The sequence below is a fragment of the Mya arenaria genome, chromosome 4 (assembly GCF_026914265.1).
Source record: "Mya arenaria isolate MELC-2E11 chromosome 4, ASM2691426v1".
Classification (NCBI taxonomy): domain Eukaryota; kingdom Metazoa; phylum Mollusca; class Bivalvia; order Myida; family Myidae; genus Mya; species Mya arenaria.
Genome location: NC_069125.1, coordinates 21,231,303 through 21,255,220, shown reverse-complemented (window position 1 = coordinate 21,255,220; position 23,918 = coordinate 21,231,303). Strand labels below are relative to the sequence as shown.

General features: G+C 37.0%; 1 protein-coding gene across 3 annotated transcripts in view; it reads right to left on the bottom strand.

Annotated features, from left to right (window-relative positions):
- LOC128231686 (probable 4-coumarate--CoA ligase 1) overlaps positions 1-23,918 on the bottom strand; it is a 178,154-nt gene that overhangs the window by 127,017 nt on the left and 27,219 nt on the right. For all 3 annotated transcript variants that reach the window (XR_008260417.1, XM_052944761.1, XM_052944759.1), the window contains exon 2: positions 22,544-22,856. Coding sequence is in view for 2 of the 3 variants with exons in the window: in XM_052944761.1 (XP_052800721.1) it covers positions 22,544-22,849 (306 nt within the window). In the remaining variant the exon portion in view is untranslated. The remainder of the gene's footprint in view (positions 1-22,543; positions 22,857-23,918) is intronic.

Genomic DNA, 23,918 nt, shown 5'->3' with positions numbered 1-23,918 from the left:
CCCCCCCCCGGTATATCCCCAAGGGACCGTGGTAACAATTGACTGGTGCATTATACGAGAGGAAATCAAAATTGAGCAGGCAAGATTGTTTTACCTATGGCGATGGTTTATCACAATGTCATTGAACAAAATGTACTTACACTGAGAGTGGCTCCAAGACTTTTCTATGTACATAGGTAAACAATCATCTTATTCATAAGCCAGATGCTGTGCACATATACATACATTTGGCTTCATTTAGAATGAAACTTCATAAATAAGTATGCGCATATTTGATATTTTTATCTCCATTTTGCAAAATTGAAATCACATGATTTTATCAAACGAACTTGTATTGCTTGAAAATTTACGTGTCAAATTAAAAATGCTACCCTCGGTAAGATGAAAATAAATCCATTTGATGGTGGTAATCATTCAAAGGCGGCTTCATTGATAAATTTCTTCAATAAAACACGTATGAAATTCACATCATCAGCATCTGTAAGTAGTGATAACATACATGTCTGAATCATTCGGCCGCTCTGATCAGAGTAAATGAGGTCAATATAGTAAACTGGTACCCTGATTTACTTTTCCTCAAAAATATAAAGTTATACAGGTACGCGGCATATGGGTTTTAGTTAACATTAATAGTATTTGAACAATAAATACCAAAATTCATGTTGTGTTTGAAAAAGTGCTTAGTGCCATGCAATGATTAGTTAAAATATAAACTTTGTATCGAAAAGAAAATATCACGGAAACATGCAAATTATGTCCAAAAAAAGAACAGGGACCGACTTCGGATTTTTTTTATTTACAATGGATATCGTTTTTATAAATAAATACCAACATTCTATACAAAGGATATTAACAATACTTTTTTTAAACAAACTTTCCATGTTGTTTTCTACTTAGACCGCGGACTTCAGTCGCTTTACGTATGAATTCACAAGACATTTCGAATGCGCTATGGGCACCGCGGTTATCTGATACTGGTTTCTTTTCGGATAAAAGAGAAAGAGGGTACCAGTCTTATCAACTGCATTGAACGGGAAAATTTCGATGCGTACTTTTCCAATATGTTCATATTCTTATTGCATATAATCTGACCGTATGCAAGAACATTCATGTAGTTAACCCGATTAACTCACTCGCTACGTTTGAATTTCTTGTGCTTCATTAAAAGAACATAGGTTAGCTTGAATTGTTAGGAGAACTATTTTCATTGGATTTTTTCATTGTAATCAGTTATGGTACTACTTTCAGGGATCGAATTTAACTTCTTTTGCCACTAGCAAGTTTTTGCTAGTGCAATTTTTTTCAACTAGCAAAATGGTGGGTTCCACTAGCAGTTATTTAAAGGCTGTTTTACTTCATGTAAGTTGCCAAATAAACAAGTAGTTTTGTTAAAGCAGTATGTACATTGTTTATCAAGTGCACTGAGATAAGAATAAACTATAAACCTTTACATTTTGTTTTTAATTCTTACATAGATTAAGTCATATACCCAGCTGGGCTAACTAAGCTCCTGGTTACTCAAAAGCCTTGAATCACTAGTAGTAATTGACTACACTCCTCCCCACCTACTTTCAAAATGTAAAGTGGGGAGGAGTGTAACAGTCAGTATTAGCCATTCAAGGCGTTTGAGTAGCCAAGTACCTGGTAAGTCAAGTTGGGTAGAGGACTAGACTTGCAAGCAGGGGTTCATAAGCTCGAATCCTACACAGAGTAGATGTTTTTCTCTTGAAAATATATATGTGTACACTGACAATTTTCGATGGTAATGTCTGTTGCACACGTGACCAAAGCATGGAGGATCTAGCAAGTAATATGGGCAGGGTGCAAACTGTTGCTTAGTAAATAAAAAATGAAATACTGTTGATGTTTTATCGCTGGCGAATTCTTTACAAACATCACACTACAATTTGAAATCAATATTGTCATTATTCTCTTGTTGCATACTAAAGTTTGTTGTTCAACTTCGTTTCCTATAATTTGACGGTTCTGACAGATGCCGTAGAATCGGACCGATAATTTTTGGTTTGCAACAAAGTACCGACAATTAATGCCTTTTCGCTAGGTTTGTTTTCTTTGGAGGGCTTTTCGGTCAACCCCCGCGTCGCTGTCGGCCATTTCACCTTTCCAGGCCTTTTCGCGTAACAAAACGTGGTTAATTTCCACCTTTTTTTGCAGTTGCGAATCACAAACCAGACGAAAACAGTTATCGCCTAGGCGCTTGCTTAAATATCCGATAATCATTCGGAACTCCTCGGCCATTTTATCGAAAACAACCTCGGATGTATTTGGACGGTTTACATACTCAAAAAGTGGTACGTTTAAGTCCGCTGCAAAAAGATCGCGTAGTGATCTTATTTGGCAGTTAAACTTTATGACTTTAGTCTTGGGAATCTTAATTATGTTTCACTGGCAATCAATTTAAACTGAGATCAATAAATACAACTCTTAAACACTACATTTAATTAATGATATTATTAAAAAATATACGAACTACTTCAACTGATGTACCGGCATACATCCGAGGTTGTTTTTGAAAAAAATGGCCGAGGAGCTCCGAATGATCCGATAATAACATTTGAGTATAGCGACAAGCGTCCATACACGGTCACGTGATTATCTTCGAGGCGCTTGCTTAAATATCCGATAATAACATTTGTACAGAGCGACAAGCGTCCATATACCGGGTCACGTGATTATCTATTATGCAGTAAACTTGCGGAAAGGAGTTTTTAAAGCGCAAAGGAGAGTTTGAGCGAATTCTACGATTTTATTCGCTGTCCCAAAAATATTCGAGTGCCAGGATTTTCAACTCGCATTTTTCGATTCTTACTCGCATTTTGCGAGTTAGCGACCGTTAAATTCGATCCCTGCATAACTAAATTTGCATTCCATTTTTTCCCCACGCTCTTCATTCATATAATGCATAAATTAGATTTATATTAATCCTTGTTAAAGGAAATATTATTCAGTACAAGGAGCATTTCTAAGAAGTAGCATCAGCATTACCGTTCTAGCATGGCGGAAATATCTTTTTTATTCCCCCTTGGCATCCAAACACTGTGAAATCCAGTCTGAAAATGCCTTTGTAAAAATTAAATTTCGTATATAAAATTAATATACTCATCTGGTTTAATAAAAGCACTTCCAATGGCATTGAGCATCACAACTTGTTATCTGCATAGACACGTCGTGAATTTGGGATTCAACAGAAGTCAAAAGTTGAGAGGTCTGGGCTGTATAGTGGAGGTTGCAAAACTTGGGGATTGTGCTGTTGCAAATATTCTGTAACTAGTACAGAGTGATGTTGACAAATTTATCCCTGAGATGTTCCCTATCTCTTCTACTGGAAGACTGACATCATGTTCTACTATGGATTTGCCAGTATCAGACATGAACTCTACCTGTGGTAGACTAAATCTACCACTTTTTAGACCTTTCTACTGCCCTACAGCTGTGCTGACAAAATCTACCGCTATTGAAAAAAACAAACCCAAAATTTGCTTTTTATGTCCAGTGAGGTCATAAATTTGTTATATAATGTAACTGCAGTCCAATAGGTTACACATTGTTGGAGAGCAGAGACTAACACCATCATTATGGCACAGCCTGTCATGATCCTTCCAACTAAAACAATCAGCCATTATTGATTCATTGTGAGGTTTGCTCAAACCTTTTGTAATAGACCACAAAAAATCCATGTGGAGTTGAACATCATACTCGAAAGTACCAGATTTCAATGAAAATCAGACTGTGGAACATACCTGGAATAATTTTTGTTTTACAACATAAGTTCATGTAAGAGTATGAAAGATTTTGAGTATATTTGCAGTTACACACACGTATAAAACGCGGATATGACAGGGAGAACTCCTTTAAACATGAAAAATCCTTGCAGTTCTCGATTTGACCCCATTCGAGCAATTATGGCATAATAGTTCAATATATAATATACCACAGGGGAGGGAATTCAGATATACATTACATAATTGATTCAGTGCGGTTTTCTCCCTTATGCCTGCACTGCTCTAGCAGTGAACTTAGTTAAATGGTCGAAATGAACCAAGAAGCATTGTATGTTATATGGAAGAACATATATCCTTTATCATTTTCAATTAATATATACCTCAGATTTGGCAAACTCGTATTCACGTTCATACTCCAACTTCTTGGGTAACTGGGTTACCTCCAGATTGCCATATATTTGCACAGAAAGTTAAAACATTGATTTATGAACATTGTAATGATTCTTATTTCAATATAGTACTGTTACAGATTATTGGTCCTTTGACCTACTGTTATATCTCAAAATCAATAGGGGGCATCTACTAGTCATGACGAACTTGCATACCGAGTATGAAGTTCCTGGGTGCAAGCGTTCTTTAGTTATTAAGCGGAAACTGTTTCTTCACCTCAAGGTCACGGCGACCATGACCTTATCCCACTGATCTCAAAATCAATAGGAGTCATCTACTAGTCATGACCAACTAGCATACCAAGTATGAAGTTCCTAGGTACAAGCGTTCTTGAGTTATTGAGCAGAAACAAATTTTAAGCTTAAGGTCACTGCCAACATATCGTTTTTTACCTGAAGGTAACGGCGACCTTGACCTTTTGATCTCAAAATCAATAGGGGTCATCTACTAGTCATGTCCAACTAGAATACCAAGTATGAAGTTCCTGGACCCAAAGGATCTTTAGTTATTGAGCGGAAACCTTTTTTTTTTCACCTCAAGTTTACCGCGATCTTGACCTTTGACCTACTGATCACAAAAGCAATAGGGGTCATCTACTAGTCATGACTAACAAGCATACCAAGCATGAAGTTCCTGTTTCTAAGTGTTCAGAAGTTTATAATTGAGTGGAAACGAAGTGTGATGTACAGACTGACAGTCACTGACTGACTGAGGGACAAGGCAAAAACAATATGTCTCCCAATGAATGGGGGAGACATAAAAAAGGTTTGTGTGTATACAGTGTTAACCTGATGTACCGCGGTGTGTTCAAAGGCCTAGATCAATAAAACAAAAGTTCACACCTGGTGGAAACTGCCCAATTTGATGGCCATGTTAGCACAGTGAATGAATACATCACATATTTACAAATGATAAATGATTGAGTATTTGTGAAAATTTCATGATAAAAAATTGTTTTAAAACTAAAAAAAACATTTACTATGCTGTATGTAAGGTTTACTATCAGTATTTTTCTTATAATATGTCAAACAAGAGCTGTCGTAAGATAGCGCGCTCGCTTTTTCCGCTTCGACTTAGAAGTGAATACAATAACGATGTAATATATGCCTGTCAGAAGCAATAAAACAATCAAATTAAAAAGTGAACACGAATCGCGATGTGACAAAACCAGGTTTTTGGACTAGGGCACTTGTGGCCTAGTTCATAGCCATAAACGCGCTATCTGCATTCTCAAGCCGCATATGGGGGTTCACTGACGTAATGTATTCATACGCTGTATTTTGATTGGATTGCCGTTAGCGAATTTGAATAATCAAAGTAGTACCAGAACTGATTACAATGAAAACATCCAATAAAATAGTTCTCCTAACAATTCAAGCTAACTGTATGTTCTTTTAATGAAGCACAAGAAATTCATACGTAGCGAGTGAGTTAATCGGGTTAATTACATGAATATTCTGGCATACGGTCAGATTATATGCAATAAGGATATGAACATATCGGAAAAGTATGCATCGAAAATTTTCCGTTCAATGCTCTGTATTGATAGACTGGTACCCTCTTTCGCTTTTATCCGAAAAGAAACCAGTATCAGCTAACCGCGGTGCCCGTCGCGCATTCGAAATGTCTTGTGAATTCATACGTAAAGTGAATAAAGCGTGCGGTCTAAGTAGAAAACAACCAGGAAAGTTGGTTTAAAAAAAGTAATGTTATCCTTTGTCTACAATGTTGGTATTCCGAAGTCGGTCCCGGTTCTTTTTTTCGACATAATTTGCATGTTTCCGTGATATTTTCTTTTCGATACAAAGTTTTTTTAACTAATCATCGCATGGCACTTAGCACATTTTTAAATACAACATGATTTTTGGTATTTATTGTTCAAATACTTTTAATGTTAACTAAAAACCATATGCCGTGTACCTGTATAACTTTATATTTTTGAGGAAAAGTAAATCAGGGTACCAGTCTACTTATTGACCTCAAAATTTACTCTGATCAGAGCGGCCGAATGATTCAGACATACATGTATGTTATCACTACTTCCGGATGCCGATGATGTGAATTTCATAGTGTTTTATTGAGGAAATTTATCAATAAAGCCGCCACTGAGTGATTACCACCATCAAACGGATTTATTTTCATCTTACCGAGGGTAGCATTTTTAATTTGACACGTAAATGTGCAAGCAATACGTACCAAGTTCATCAAAAAATCATGTGATTTCAATTTTGCAAAATGGAGATAAAAAAATATCAAATATGCGCATACTTATTTATGAAGTTTCATTCTAAATGAAGCCAAATGTATGAATATGTGCACAGCATCAGTGAATAAGATGATTGTTTACCTATGTGCATAGAAAAGTCTTGGAGCCACTCTCAGTGTAAGTACATGACATTGTGATAAACCATCGCCATTGATAAAACAATCTTGCATGCTCAATTTTGGTATTCACGGGATTTTACAATCAGTTCGTTCTCGCAGGGCAGGAATTTTACCGGGAATTGGCTGGACCGAAAGTGAAAGTACCTAATATTCCCTGGGGGGGGGGGGCGTGGTTACAATTGACTGGTGCATACTTTACAAGTTCTTTTTTTGAAGACGCTTTGTGCTCACTTTTTGTTTTCTAGCCAAGAATGGAAATCAAAAATCAGTCAGAGATACTGTATGGTGATGCATTGTTGTTGATAGTTCAATGTAAATTTGTGAAATATTCGAGGGAAAGGTATTTGGTTAAATAGTTTACAAGTGTAACTTTTGAGTTTTATTTAACAATGCAGTGCTGAATATTGTGGAGATAGAATTGAATTTGTATTAATTAATCAGTTGACTTGTGGCGTTTAGGGACAAAATTAAAATCAAAATATTCAATAAAGTTCCATTATCACCCAATGTTGTGGAATAGTGAAGTAATGAAGATTTAACCTCACAACAGTCTTTCTCAAATGCTGTCCAGGCTTTTTTATGCTTAAGAATAACTAACCTTGCGATGTCAGACCAGAAATCTTCTTGGCATGAGATTGGATCACTACATGGATCATTATGCACCAGTCAATTGTAACCACGGCTCCCACATCCGGGGGTATACCGGGGATAGCCGGCGAAATGGGCCATGTTTTTACCTTTCAGGTGGCCCCGCAGTGCCAGGTCTTCCCGGAAAATACAGTGTGGATGGGGCTTTACATAATGTCCCTTGGGTGCGGGGCATTTGGTGGGGACTTTACCATCAGATTATCTCCGCAGGGCGGGGATTTTAGCTGGGGTTGGCTGGACCGAAAGTAAAAGTCCCCGCCATTCCGGGACCGGGGGGGGGCATGGTTACAATTGACTGATGCATTAGCTTGTGTATTCAGATAAAGTTAAGAATATTTATTTATTTATATAAGTTATACTTTGCAATCTAAATCAAAGATTTGAAAAAGGTATCCTTTATCAATAAATGCAAGTATACATATAAATGCAAGTATACATATGTAACTGGGTATACGATGTATATAGCGGCACTTATACTGTCTTGCTATATACATATCGTATACCCTGTTACACATAAATGACTGTGCAAATCTTTATGTATCATCCAAATATGAGTGCCTTGCAGGGTGAATGTTATTTGTAACAAGAGCCGTCGTAAGACAGCGCGCTCGACTTCCCCGCTTTGACTTAGAAGTGAATACAATAACAATGTAATTTGTAATTAGGGGTAAAATGGAGTTATGTTTCTTGTTGTAAGATGGTCATCAATAATTTTGCATTTTATTAAGTGCATTGAATGAAAGGTATAAAAGTTTTTTTTATTAAAATCCCAACTTGCTCTTAACTTAAAAAACCCTAAAACTTTAACCTAAGTCAATCAGGGGCCATAACTTGTATTTAGGATAATATGGAGTTATGTAACCTCATTGTGTGATGGTCCTGAACAATAATTATTGTGCGAAGTATTAAGTCAATTGAATGAAGGGCTTAGAAGTTATTAATAAATATCCCAACCTGCCCTAAAACTTTAACCAAAGTTCCATAGTCAATCAGGGGCCATAATTTGTATAAAGGATAATATGGAGTTATCTAACCTCATTATGTGATGGCTCTAAACAACTGTGTGAAGTATTAAGTCAATTGAATGAAGGGTATTTGACTAATAAGTGAAAATCCCAACTTGCCCTAAAACTTTAACCGGACGCCGATGCCGACGCTGAGGCGTGTAGTATAGCCCTCCTTATTCTACGAATAGTCGAGCTAAAAATTGAATATTCGGCTAGAGTGCTTGTTTGTCAGAAATTATTTTCAAAGTTTTTTTTCTATCATTCTATTTTGAATTAATGAAATTTCTTCACAGATAATGATTTTAAAAGTCATTTAGTTCCTAAATGTCAGCAAATTACAAATGATATAACCAATTGAAAGACAAGTAAAATTAAACACAGATAAAATGTAACATTTGTACCCTGTGCTGATTGTACCAAAATAAGATTCGCCCCCAACGATTTTTAACAGTACATGTATTTAGGCCATTTTGATTATTTTTAATGCTTAAATGACTTTCCTTTGTGAAAACCTGGTTAAGAATATAGAAATGTGCCTGTTAAAAGAAAAAAAAACAAGAGGGCCATAATGGCCCTAAATCGCTCACCTGAGTAAAATAGTTTAACCTTTGTGATCAATATAGCTTGATATTTGTTCTCAAAGAATATTGAAAAACATACTAGTCAAACATGTTGCCTGGATAATAACTGACAGAACTTATCACAGTTGCCTGCACACTGACATGACTTGGTGACTGACTGCACACTGACAGGATTTTGATCAGTTGCCTGCACACTTGACAGGACTTGATGATAGACTGCCCACTGACAGAATTTGATTCTTATACCTGCATACTGACAGTACATTCTTCAGTTGCCTGCACACTGACAGGACTTGATAATTGACTGCACACTGACAGCACTTGATACCGATACCTGCACACTGACAGGATTCTTTTCAGTTGCCTGCACACTGACAGGACTTCGTTCAATTGCCTGCACACTGACAAAACTATGTTTAATTGCTTGCACACTGAAAGAACTTTTAGTATAGATACACAAACAACAAACAGTGCACCATCCAATAAAATCAACAAACTGCCTTAAGGTCTAAAATTCAAATATCAGAACACATTCAGCACCTTCCACTAATATCAATGCTTTTTTTTTGCTTTTTCAATCTATGACAACATCAACTTCCTTCACATGTTTAAAACGAATTTGTTCTTGTTTGTTTGTTTATTTGAGTTTATCAAGGTCTGCCGCACGTGCCCATTGGCTTCATTATGGCTTGACCCCGCCGTGACGCCATCACGACTTAAATTGTGTTGTTGTTTTTTAAATGCCATAAGTGACATGAGAAAGAAGTGACAACAATTCGCAGTCAAATCCAGACATTGGAAAACTTGAAGAAACAGAGTGAGATATCCGGGTGCGATACCCTAGCTCTTTGAGAAGAGACCTCTTGGTTCTTTAACGTGCTCGGTGTAAAGCACCGAAACACGGGATACAACTTTCCTGGGTTGCGCCAGTACTGAGTACACCAATTTCTTCTTGAAATACATAAAGGCTTATTCACTATCCACACAGAACATGAGATTGTAGCTTAGAATAATGTACAGGAAGTTCAATTCTGATTATTAAATTTATCATTAAGTAAAAATGATATTTCTTCTAAAGAATAAAGTGTATACTAATAATTTGAATCCATGAACCCTAAAAAAGAACAATAATTACATTAGAACTGCCTATGTTGAAGGCTAAATAAAATTTAAATCTATTCCCTTGTTACTAAAAATAGAAAGTAGTGGAATCTCCAACAAAAAGGGAGACCATATAGCAATACTTGCTGCCCTTGTTTCAAGAGTAAACTTGACATAACTATTAGATTTTAACATTTTGGCCATTTTGTTGTTGTTGTTGTTGTTGATCAATCATGACTTATTGTTGTATTTTTGTAGTCGGTCACCCAAGAAGCTTTTTGTAAAGTTTAATTGAATTTGGAGTGGTATTTTTAGAGGATATGTTTTTAAAAGCAAAATAGTAAATTTTCTTGTTGTTGCTGTTGTTGTTGTTGTTGATCAATCATGACCTCTTGTTGTATTTTTGTAGTGGGTCATCCAAGGAAGCTTCCTGTAAAGTTAATTGAATTTGGACTGGTAGTTTCAGAGGAGATGTTTTTTAAAGCAAAACAGGAAGTCAGCCATAGAGGGTCACCCAAGAAAGCTTCCTGTAACGTTTCATTGAATTTGGACTGGTAGTTTTAGAGGAGGTGTTTTTTTTAATCAAAACAGGAAGTTGGTCATTTAGTTGTTGTTGCTGTTGTTGTAAATCAATCGTGACCCCTTGTTGTATTTTTGTAGAGGGTCACCCAAGGAAGCTTCCTGTAAAGTTTCACTGAATTTGGACTGGTAGTTTCAGAGGAGGTGTTTTTTAAACCAAAACAGGAGATCGGCCATTTTGTTGTTGTTTTTGTTGATCTATCATGACCCCTTGTTGTATTTTTGTAGATGGTCACCCAAGGAAGCTTCCTGTAAAGTTTTATTGAATTTGGAGAGGTAGTTTGAGAGGACATGTTTTTTTTATAGCAAAACAGGAAGCAAGCCATTTTGTTGTTGTTGCTGCTGTTGTTGCTGTTTTTGTTGCTGTTGTTGTTGTTATTGATCAATCGTGACCCCTTGTTGTATTTGTGTAGAGGGTCACCCAAGGAAGCTTCCTGTAAAGTTAAATTGAATTTTAACTGGTAGTTTCAGAGGAGATGTTTTTTAAAGCAAACCAGGAGTCGGCTATTTTGTTGTTGTTGTTGTTGTTGACCAATCGTGACCCCTTGTTGTATTTTTGTAGAGGGTCACCCAAGGAAGCTTCCTGTAAAGTTAATTGAATTTGGACTGGTAGTTTCAGAGGAGATGTTTTTAAAGCAAAACAGGAAGTCGGCCATTTTTTGTTACCGACTGACGAAAGGGACGCCAGACAAAGACCGATCACAATAGCTCACCTTGAGCACTTCGTGCTCTGGTGGGCTAAAACCCTAACTTGCCCTCAAACTTTAGCCTACCCTTAAACTTTAACCTAAGTTTCTAAGTCAATCAGGGGCCATAACTTGTATTAAGCATAAGATGGAGTTATGTAACCTCATTGTGTGATGGTCCTAAACAACTGTGTGAAGTATCAAGCCATTTGAATGAAGGATATAGAAGTTATTATTAAATATCCCAACATGCCCTAAAACTTTAACCTAAGTTCCATATTCAATGAGGGGGCCAAAATGATAATATAGTTATCTAACCTCATTAAGTGATGACCATGAACACCTGTGTGAAGTATTAAGTGAATTGAATGAAGGGTATTGGAGTTATAAGTGAAATCCCAACTTGCCCTAAAACTTTAACCAGACGCCGACATCGACGCTGACGCTGGGGCGAGTAGTAAAGCCCTCCTTAATCTTCGTATAGACGAGCTAAAAAGTATTTCCTTTTTTGAATAATCCTTTATTTTTTTATAACAATACTCCATCTATTATTTTTTTTATGTAATCAAGTTGACTGTGAATATAAATGGAGGTTTATTTATTGATAATGAATATATACCTTTTTGTACTGTTTTTTTAGTATATGATACTTATTTAATGGAAAATTAAAACAAGAAACAAGATAAGAGTTGGTGGTTTTCCATCAGTAAATACCTAAACGGTAAAGCAATGAGATAATATATGACTCAGTTTCATTTGAAGTGTATAGTAACTAATGAATTACGATTCACTGCTCTAACGGAGATCTATGATTTCGCAGTGTGGATTGGTTGATCCCCTCCGCTAGACAGTGCCAGAAATGAACACATTGGCTAATAGTGAAGTATACACGCATATGGCCAAATCTACCTCTCTGGGGCTAAATCTACCTCTCTGGGGCCAAATCTACCTCTCTGCGAATCATGCAATAAGATCTGTGCTCGTCTCAGATATTTTCGCAATATTTAACTGTATTTCAGTCAAAATGATATGCTTTGTTGCATCTTTAATCCCATCAAACTCCTTCTGCCTGATGAAATTTGATTGGGCAGCTATGTTGCAACAACTAAAACAAGAGCTGTCACAGAGACAGCACGCTCGATTATTCCACAGCTTTTCAGTAAAAGGATTGAAAAGTTTTGGCGAAATATGGATCACTCTAAACTTAGATTAGATTTCAATGCAATACATGATGTATTTGCTGAGATATTATCATAAATGTGGTAACATGCAAAATTTAAACCAGAATTTCTAAGTCCAATAATAAAGGGCCATTATTTGCAAAATACAGTTATCTAACTTGGATATTCAAGTAGGTTGGGTGGTTGAGTACCATTGCATTAAGTCTCAATGCAATACATGAAGTAGTTGCTGAGAAATTAACCTATGTGTGCTAACATGCAAAACTTTAACCATAATTTCTAAGTCGAATAATAAAGGGGCAAAAATTATATAATATGCAAGATAGAGTTATCTTTCCTGATCAATTTAGAAGGTTAAATGGTTGGGAACCAGAATTTCTAAGTAAAATAATAAAATTGGCCCATAATTTGCATTATATTCCAAAAGCATACATGCCATATTTTCTGGAGACCATTCAGGGGGATTTGTTCAGAAAGGCTGAAATTTAGGGGGATTTTTACCTCCCGCCGGGAGACCGGGGGGTGGATCGAAATTCCGGGGGATTTTTCCCACTCCTAGTAGATAATACTTTTAGAAATAATGAAGACACACAATTACTATATGTAGCACTGGATAAGTGAATTGCTGATGTAAGTAAAAATGGCTTTATCACATTCACCTTATTGAAATCTTGGTATCAATTGTCAAAAGGGTCATCTGCTGGTAGTGTTCAAACTGCCTATCAAGTATGAGGTTCCTAGCCTTAGTGTTCGTCAGTAATTGATCTTAACCTTTGACCCACTGACCTTGACCTGCCTGCCAAGTTTGAGGTTCCTGTGTCCGAGCTTTTTTTACTTATAGATCGAAACGTATTTTCAGCCCAAGGTCACCACAACCTTCCCCTATGACCAACTGATCTCAAAATCACTAGGGTTCATCAACCGGTCACAACCAACCCCTCTACAAATTTTTAAGTCCCTGGACCTGAGAGTTCTTCAGTCAATAATTGGAAACAGATTTTTCAATGCAATGTCCCCACAACCTTTGGTTTTGACCGAAAGACATTACAATCAATAGGGTTCATCTGCTGGTCCTGAGCTTTACAAAAAAACACAACCATATGAATGACAGCCTTCACATGTCAAACTTAAATGTTTTGTATGATTTTCTTCATTGAAGAATAACTCTCTCAAAGTGCACCTAAATGTTCCATTTGACATTGAAAATTAAAAAAAGACACAATAGTGCAATTTTAATATGCCTAACTTTGGGTGCATAAATAATATGAATTTATATATATACATTACCAAGCAGTATTGTGACATTTGATAAAATATTAATGCTGCACTCTCACAGTGACAACTTTTTTATTTTTTGTCTTGGAATTTTTGCGTAAATGTTTAGAAACCAGTGATACAAGACAAAAGATCAGATCGAAATCTGAGATCAGAAGTTTTTTATATTTTCATTCCAGAATTGATGTTTTATAGCTAAAAGTGTTACTTACGCTTTAAAAAAAATATTCAGCAGTTTCCCAATGATTGAGATCTGTTCTATTGTGATTTAACCTAATAGGGCTCATCCTACCAGGCGACTTAGGCGATTAAGTCGCCCTGCCCGCGACAACTTCGCTATTTTCTAAGATCAAAGCGAAGTCAACTTCACCGACTTTTTCAAAGATCAAAAAGTCGATATCGCTAAGAACTAATGCTTGTCAAAACAGAGCGACTCCGCCTTCCGCCTGTCAGCTTGATTGACAAACAGCCAATCGTGTTAAACCTAGTAAATATGCTCCTTTGACTTCGGCCAATGAGAACGCTTGTTTTATTCAATCGAGGCACGTGTTTGCACCATTGACTTTGTGTACATGCGCTACGTCATCGATGTAATAAAATTGTAAGAGATTAATATTTACACTTGCCGATGTTTGTAAAAGTCAATTTGGGCCAATTAGGATTTATACTTTATGACAATAGCGGTTTAAATGATGTGCACTGATGACAAATGAACTTAATTGGGTGTGATTACTGCGAAGTTAGTGCAAGTGCGAATCACAGTTCCAGGTTTGTTGTTTTTTTTATTTCAGAAATGTTTCCATTATTTTTTCTTCGATCGGTTCACATCAATGTTCTATATATGAGATATTTTGCATTCTGTTTAATAGTAATCATGCTTTCTACGTGGCTTCTGCGGGATTCCCCTGGCCTGAAACGTAAAGCTGACGATATTGATAGTGATGACATGATCGACAGTTCAAATAAGAAATCATTCAAAAAGCTAAATTATCAAAATAATTTCCGTTGGTACAAACAAGATGCAGATAAAAAATGGCACTGCGAAGTTTGTAGATGTGCTAAGTTGGACAACGCCTACGCCCTTGGACATGACCAACCAGCAAAAACAACCAATCATCAGAGACATGGCTTGTGTAAGTATTTATTAAAACAAGAGATGTTTGTCAAACATTATGCCCCCCTGAGCGCCATGTTGTCAGGAGTATATGGACAATTGAATGAAATATGCATGGACCGAAATGACAGCTGATTTGTTGCTGTTTTAAGATTATGACCATTAAAGTGTGAGGATAAAGTGTGTTATGACCGTCATGACCTTTGACTCTATGAACTCAAAATCCAGAGTCATCAGCTGGTCACCAGAAACCTAAATGTCAAGTTTGAGTGCCATGGGTGCAGGCATTGTCAAGTTATCACGAGACAAGTATTTTTCGTTCAAGGTCACTGTGACCTTGACCTTTGACCCAATGACCCCTTAAATCATAAGGGGTCATCTACAAGTCAGATGCAACTCCAAGTCAAGTTTGAAGGCCATGGGTTCAGGCATTGTTGAGTTATCACTCGGACAACCTTTTACCATTCAAGATCACTGTGACCTTGACCTTTGGCTCTATGAATCCTAAAATCAATAAGGGTGATCTACTGGTCAGGCTTAACATCCATGTCAAGTTTAATGATCATAGGTTCAGGCATTGTTGAGATATCAGTGGGGGAAGATTTGTTAACTTTTTTGCGTTAAAGGTTACTGTGACATTGACCTTGGCCTGATGACCCCCAAAGTCGATAAGGGTCATCTACTGGGCAGGCCCAACCTTCATGTCAAGTTTGATGACCATAGGTCCAAGAATTGTCGAGTTTGCTTTCAAGGTCACTCTGACCTTGACCTTTGACCCCTAAAATCAATAGGGGTCATCTACTGGTCAGGCCCATCCTCCATGTCAAGTTTGATGACCATAGGTCCAAGAATTGTCGAGTTTGCTTTCAAGGTCACTGTGACCTTGACCTTTGACCCCTAAAATCAATAGGGGTCATCTACTGCTCAGGCCCAACCTCCATGTCAAGTTTGAGGGCCATGGGTGCAGGCATTGTTGAGATATCACTTGGACAACCTTTATCATTCAAGGTCACTGTGACCTTGACCTTTGGCCCAATGACCCCTAACATTAATAGGGACAACCTCCTGGCCAGGCTCAACCTCCATATCAAGTTTGAGGGCCATGGGTGCAGCCATTGTCAAGTTATCACTCGGATAACCTTTTACCATTCCAGGTCACTGTGACCTTGACCTTTGGCCCAATGAACCCTTAAATCAATAGGGACCATCTTCTGGCCAGGCCCAACCTCCAAGTCAAGTTTGAGGGCCATGGGTGCAGGCATTGTCGAGTTATCACTCGGACAACCTTTTATCATTCCAGGTCACTGTGACCATGACCTTTGGCCAGATGACCCCCAAAAACCATAGGGGTCATCTCCTGGTCAGGCCAATTCTCCAAGTCAAGTTTGAGGGCCATGGGTGCAGGCATTGTTGAGTTATCAATCGGACAACCTTTTACCATTCAAGGTCACTGTGACCTTGACCTTTGGCCCAATGACCCCCAAAAACAATAGGGGTCATCTACTGGTCAGGCCCAACCTCCAAGTCAAGTTTGAAGGCCATGGGTGCAGGCATTGTTGAGTTATCACTCGAACAACCTTTTACCATTCAAGGTCACTGTGACCTTGACCTTTGACCCATTGAGCCCAAAAAACAATAGGGGTCAGCTACTGGTCAGGCCCAACCTCCAAGTCAAGTTTGAAGGCCATGGGTGCAGGCATTGTCACGTTATCACTCGGACAACCTTTTACCATTCAAGGTCACTGTGACCTTGACCTTTGGCCTGATGACCCCCAAAAACAATAGGGGTCATCTACTGGTCAGGCCCAACCTCCATGTCAAGTTTGAGGGCCATGGGTGCAGGCATTGTTGAGTTATCTCTCGGACAAGCTTTAAAATTATTTTACAATTAAAGGTCACTGTGACCTTGACCTTTGACCCGATGACCCCCAAAATCAATAGGGGTCATCTACTGGTCAGGCCCAACCTTCATGTGAAGTTTGATGACCATACGTCCAGGAATTGTTCAGTTATCACTCGGACAAGCTTTGGTCTACCGACGGACCAACCAACCGACCAACATACCGACATGCCTGTGCAACGCAATATACCCCTCTTCTTCGAAGGGGGGCATAACAATAGAAGCATTGCTTAGTCGACAGATAAATCAATTCAAAGTGGTATTAATTTTAAGGTGTCTGGTTTTATATATTTTAAAACATGTTGTAATATATGCCCAAATTATTTTAAATGACAGCTGAAAATGATGAGATACTGTGAAATATTTTTAAAGAAATATGTGTATTTTCAGCAAAATATTTTTCAACAAATCAGCACAAGGCCGCCTTGGAGAGACAGTTCTGCGTTCCCAGGAACCCATGAGGAAAATCGTACTGGCCAAACTGTCCAAGGATGACAAGCTTGACCCCAAGCTCCTTAAGACTGCCTACCACCTGGCTAAGCGGGAGCTCCCCGTGCAGAAATTACCAAGACATTCCTGAGAATTTCCTGGGAATTTCCTGAGAAAAAATCCTGAGAAAATCCCAGGAAATTCCTGGTTTCCTGGGACCCAGGCACGGTATTGGAACAGGAATTTTCCAGGAACTCCAGGATTAAAATTTCTTCAAAAAAATCCTGGGTCCAGGATTTTCTCAGGAATTACCCCAGATCTCAGGAAATTCCTGAGAATTTCTGGAGACCAGGAACTTCCTGAGAATTTCTTGGGACCAGGAAATTCCTGGGAAATTCTTGAGGACCAGGAATTTCTTTTGAGAGGATAGTTTTTTCTTGTCCAAGAAAAACACAGGACCATATTTTATCCATAGTTTTATTAAAAGTAAACCACAACTTTAATTTCATTCCACTTCTTATTGATTTACTATTTACAAACAAAAGATTTCAATTTTGTTTTTCGCTGGGTAAGTTCCTTTGGCATATGATATCAAGGCATAAGTCAGTCTCAATTTTGATGACACTTGTGTTCACACCGAACCTTTTGTGCACCACATCTGAAAAAAGTATGAAAATTTGTATATTTAATAATTTCTTTAAATAGGCCACATCAGGTTAAAGTGATTTGGTCAAAGGTCATTGTTAGATTCTACGTTAAATTTCATGTGAGTTATATCCAATTCAATTTATGCAGATAAATAAAAGGTAATGACTTAAAACAAAGGTTTAAACTAAATAATTATTTACATAAAAAGGGTTCCTATTGAGAATTCGATATTAACAATATGCTCAAACTTTGGTAGTGATAAACTGCATTTTACATGCACAAACTTTCCATTTGAAATTGCCTTAAAGTGTTGCCCTAATATGCTTATTGCCATGATTTATAGCTAATTACATCAGGAATGTAATTGTAATTATATAATTAATAGTTTTACTTTATGCTTCACATTCATATTTATAACAAGAGGGCCAAATGGCCCTGAATCGCTCACCTGTCATATATTGCACATTCTTCCATTATATACAAATATTGAAAACCTAAGCCTATGAACACGGGGCGTGGCCAATCTTGACCCCAGGGCTAAAGTTTGAACAATCTTAATAGTGGTCCGATAAACATTATGCTTCATACCAAATATCTAAGGCCTTAGCCTTTTGGTTTCGGAGAAGAAGATTTTTTAAGTTTTCATCATATACATATATAAGGAAACCCATGACCACCCGGGTGGGGCCATTTTTTGACCCCAGGGCCAAAGATTGAACAATATTGGTACAAGTCAACTAGATGATATATCATGCCAAATATCTAAGCTCTTGTCACTACTTGATTTTATGTGTGTATCTATATATGTTTATAATTGTTGTATGTGGCCCATATTGAAAATTGGTATGTGTACTAAATATGTTATCCAGTTTAAATTAAGACGTTACTTGTCTTTGTGTGTTCTGAGAAGATTTTTGAAGTTTTCACTTTAACACATATAGAGAAAACCCATCAGCCCGGGGGTGTGGCCAATTTTGACCCCAGGGCCATAATTTGAACAAACTTTGTAGAGTTCCACTAGACGATGAATCATGCCAAATATCTAAGCTCTAAGCAACGTAAGTTCAGAGGAGATGATTTTTGAAGTTTTCACTATAAACACATAGAGAAAACCCATGACCCCCCAAGGGGGCGGGGCCAATTTTGACCCCAAGGCCATAATTTGAACAATCTTTGTAGAGGTCCACTTGACGATGAATCATGCCAAATATCTAAGCTCTAGTCCAAGTAAGTTCAGAGGAGAAGATTTTTGAAGTTTTAACTATAAACATATAGAAAATACCCTAACCCCCCGGGGCGGGGCCAATTTTGACCCCAAGGCCATAATTTGAACAATCTTTGTAGAGGTCCACTAGACGATGAATCATGCCAAATATCTAAGCTCTAAGCAACATAAGTTCAGAGGAGATTTTTGATTTTTTTTACTATAAACATACAGAGAAAACCCATGACCCCCCAGGGGCGGGGCCAATTTTGACCCCAGGGCCATAATTTGAACAATCTTTGTAGAGGTCCACTAGACGATGAATCATGCCAAATATCTAAGCTCTAGTCCAAGTAAGTTAAGAGGAGAAGATTTTTGAAGTTTTAACTATAAACATATCAAGTATACCCATGACCCCCCGGGGCGGGGCCAATTTTGACCCCAAGGCCATAATTTGAACAATCTTTGTAGAGGTCCACTAGACGATGAATCATGCCAAATATCTAAGCTCTAGTCCAAGTAAGTTCAGAGGAGAAGATTTTTGAAGTTTTAACTATAAACATATAGAGAATACCCATGACCCCCCAGGGTGGGGCCAATTTTGACCCCAAGGCCATAATTTGAACAATCTTTGTAGAGGTCCACTAGACGATGAATCACGCCAAATATCTAAGCTCTAGTCCAAGTAAGTTCAAAGGAGAAGATTTTTGAAGTTTTAACTATAAACATATAGAGAATACCCATGACCCCCCAAGGGGGCGGGGCCAATTTTGACCCCAAGGCCATAATTTGAACAAACTTTGTAAAGGTCCACTAGACGATGAATCATGCCAAATATCTAAGCTCTAGTCCAAGTAAGTTCAGAGGAGAAGATTTTTGAAGTTTTAACTATAAACATATAGAGAATACCCTAACCCCCCGGGGCGGGGCCAATTTTGACCCCAGGGCCATAATTTGAACAAACTTTGTAGAGGTCCACTAGACGATGAATCATGACAAATATCTAAGCTCTAGGCCAAGTAAGTTCAGAGGAGAAGATTTTTTAAGTTTTCACTATAAACATATAGAGAAAACCCATGACCCCCCGGGGCGGGGCCAATTTTGACCCAAGGGCCATAATTTGAACAATCTTGGTAGAGGACCATTTGGTCATCCTACCTACCATATATCAACGGCCTTAGCCTTGTGGTTTGGGAGCAGAAGACTTTTAAAAAATTTCCTTTTGGTTGCCATGGCAACCAGAGTTCTGCATGGAATTGAATTCTTTGAACAACTTTGATAGAAGACCACCCAAGGAACATCCCTATGAAGTTTTATTAATATTGGCCCAGTGGTTAAGGAGGAGATGTCTTTTAAGTAAATTGTTGACGGACGACGCACGACGCACGACGGACGCCGGACAAAAAGCGATCACAAAAGCTCACCTTGTCACAAAGTGACAGGTGAGCTAAAAATAAAATGAAGTTTAAAAACTAATAACTAATTTAAATAACTGATAATTCATCAATCTATCATGTGGTTGAGCAGGGATTGCCATTGATGTTCTTTAGCTTTCCAACCTTCCCATCAAATCTTGTTTGGTCACAGGATCCTCATCTTTATACCACAGACATAACATTGGTCATCTATAGTATCAAAATAATAAGATAATGCATATACATGCACACCCACATGATCATCAATGATAAATTAATGATTGCTAAATTGTAAAATTTTAAAACTAATATAAAGAAGAGAATATAATTTAAATGCAGCTTATACTTTCATGTAATAGCACTTGTGCATATATTCATATAATTACACACAATGTTTAACAGTCATGTCTGCACCAAAACATCCCAACATTGTGTTAATGGAGGTAAAAGAAAGCATAACACAGAATGTTTAAATGCTGTCAGATAAAGGATTGCAAAAACATTTACTTAATCACTAACCATATTGTATTATGTTCTTTTTTTTAAGTAATAGTATAAAAGCTACATGTTGAAACTGTTCTTACCTTTTAAATGATAAGGAAAAAGGTTCATCCATCCAAAATATGAAAAGCTTCTGAAACCACCATGTTTACTTTCTTCTCCATATATTTGAATTTCCTACACAAATGAATGTTAACCTGATGCCGATTGGCTCAGATAAATCTCTGCCAGAAGCTTTCTGGATGTGAAACACCTGGACTCGTGAAGAGTGAAAAAATTCTTGAACACCAGCAATAATAAACCTTTCAGCAGTATACTTTCTGTTCATTTAAATATAGATGTTAATTGCCATAAATATATGATAGAACAAAATATATGATGATGATAATGATTGTTTTTAGGAATAAAACAATTAAAGACAGTTACATGTATTATAATTATATAAATATATAAATGATAGTTTGAAATGATTTTGACAGTATTCTTAATTAGTTATTAGTTATATATTAATATTAATTGTATTCATTAGAATGAAGATTAAGTTATTTAAAAAATAATGAACAAAACCTTTTTGAATAATGCCAGCTATTGCAGGATAAACAGGAAATTAACTTTTGAATGTTTCCTAGCTACCAGGATAAACAAGGAATTTTGTTTTGTTGCTGAATTTTTGAGAATTTAACTAAATTCCTGACTTTCAGGATAGTTTGAATGTAAAATTCCTGGTGTTGACTGATCAATTCCTGGTTATCTTATTTGCTAAAAGAAAAGTCCTGGAGTATCTTGGAATTGTCCTGCTCCTTGTCTCTTGGTAACTAAAAAATCCTGGTGTGCCTGGAATACCAGGATACCTGCTCCAGGAATCATGAGATTCTCAGGAAATTCCCAGGATTTTGGGAAGACCAGGATGAATTTCAGTACCACCTCCAGCTTGCCGGGCCATAGGTGCTGATCTTGGCCATCTCATGAATGGGCCCTCACCCTCTTACACATCAAACAAGAGTGTAACTAAGTTACAAGATGCCATCATGTATCATGTATTTAAATTCTGATATATATGTATGTGTGCATGATAGGTTAACCGTTTGCATGTAATAAAATGTTTGAAACTTGCCTTTTTTTTAAAGGTATATACAACAAATTAATTCCAACTAAAAACAACCAGTATGACTATTTTAAAAACAATTTAAACACCTATTTAAATGCATAGAAAAGTTGTCCAGGACACACCAGAACCCACCATTTGACAATTAAAATCTCAAAATTTTCCGACCTACAGCAGTGGGAACCGCCCTCCCGCACCCTCCCCCGTTCTCACTTCTCTCTAAAATTTATGTCTAGGATGAGCCCTGCCTATATGAATGAATTGAATGCATTGATACCAAAATCAGCTGATTCTCATAAGATAAAAAAAGGTCAAAACTGTCAATCTGTGAGAGTTCAACTTTAAATGATATGGTATTCCAAATTAAGCAGTATACTGAACCACGGTCAAAAAATAAACAGTATTCCAGATTCCATGGGGGAAGGGGTGACGCCCTAATACAATACCAATAATCTTCTAAGCTTATAGAATTTAATTTATTTAAATTAAATAAATCCTTCATGAATCAGAACATTAACATCATATTTAAGAAGATCATTTTAATTAAATTGGCAACCCAGAGTCAATACAAAATTGCCATTATGTACATACCATAAGTTCATAGTTGCTGTATTCGTCAAGGAATGAAAACATAAATTCTCCAAATGATCGCTCATCTTCAGGGACATCTCGATATGGACTACGAATTATCATCTCCCCTTTTTCTTCTGCTATCACTTTCCAGTCAGTAGCCCTGCTTGTGCTAAAATTTGATCTATCTGTACGATGTAAAGATGGACACAGTAGTCCTGGCTTAGGCTTTTGACTGTACACAAGAGTTGAAGAATATTCAAATGTTCTTGATTTAAAAGTTGGATTAAGGAGCCTGCAAAACAACCTAGCACCAGACAGCCACATTCTTGTCCTAAAATGAGAAAAGGTTTACAAAAGGAAATGTATAAATCAATGGTTATATGATAAAGTTCTTAGCTCCACTAAAACAAGAAACTCTGCAATGCGACATAACCAGAATCTGAAAAATAGGGCGAATCAAAGCTCAAGGTATCTCACAGAGATTTATTTTTCTTTGATATCTGATGAAACAGTGTAAACACCCTGGACATGTCATGCTGTGTTGGAACAGGACTTTTTATGCATTTGAGTCACACTGTCAAAGGCGCACATGCATTTTATAACCATTAATCTGAGGAATTTGCTGGCACATTTTTACTGTGAGTCAGCATTGTTATTATGATTATGTTTAAACTTTAAATTTAAATAACAACATAAGTCCAAATTACAATGTTTAATCAAAACGCGATGCGCTGAAAGACTGTCTGCAGGCAAATATGTTAGACTTGAAAATTTTATTTGAACAATGGGAATGGGTGAAGGGCACATAGATAAAAGCGAAAACTGTGCCGAGGGTCAGGAGAGCTTGTGCCCAGATTGGGCGAGGAAACAAACATATCTTTATCTATTTTATGGCGTCTGGTGTCATTTTGTATATGTAACCCCCCATCCCAATGTATTTCATGTTACAATGCATGCCCCTTTAAATCGTTTCTAAAGGTTTTTCGTTGCTTTGATTATATATAATACGATAGGAAAGTATAATACATCATATATACCATTTCCTTTTATGAGCATACACGTTTTGTTTAAGGAAAATCATTTGTTTCAAAGCAACTTCAGCAATAATTCCCTTTAAATGTGCCAATTCAATACCTTTCAAAATGCAGAGCTTATCAGATGGTCGTTTTCCCGCGGTGAGGACAAATAAGTGATCAGTTAATGTATGTAGAAACTATGTTTAGAATATCGGTCAATTAATGTAGTTGAAACTATTTTTAGATTATCGGAACTTGTCTGTTCTATGAATGAGAATATGATTGTGCATATTTAGAAAAAATATTGATAAATTTAATGTTATTAATGTTTTATGTAAGTACCTGTGTAGGAATAGTACTAGTGCTGTTATGAATGC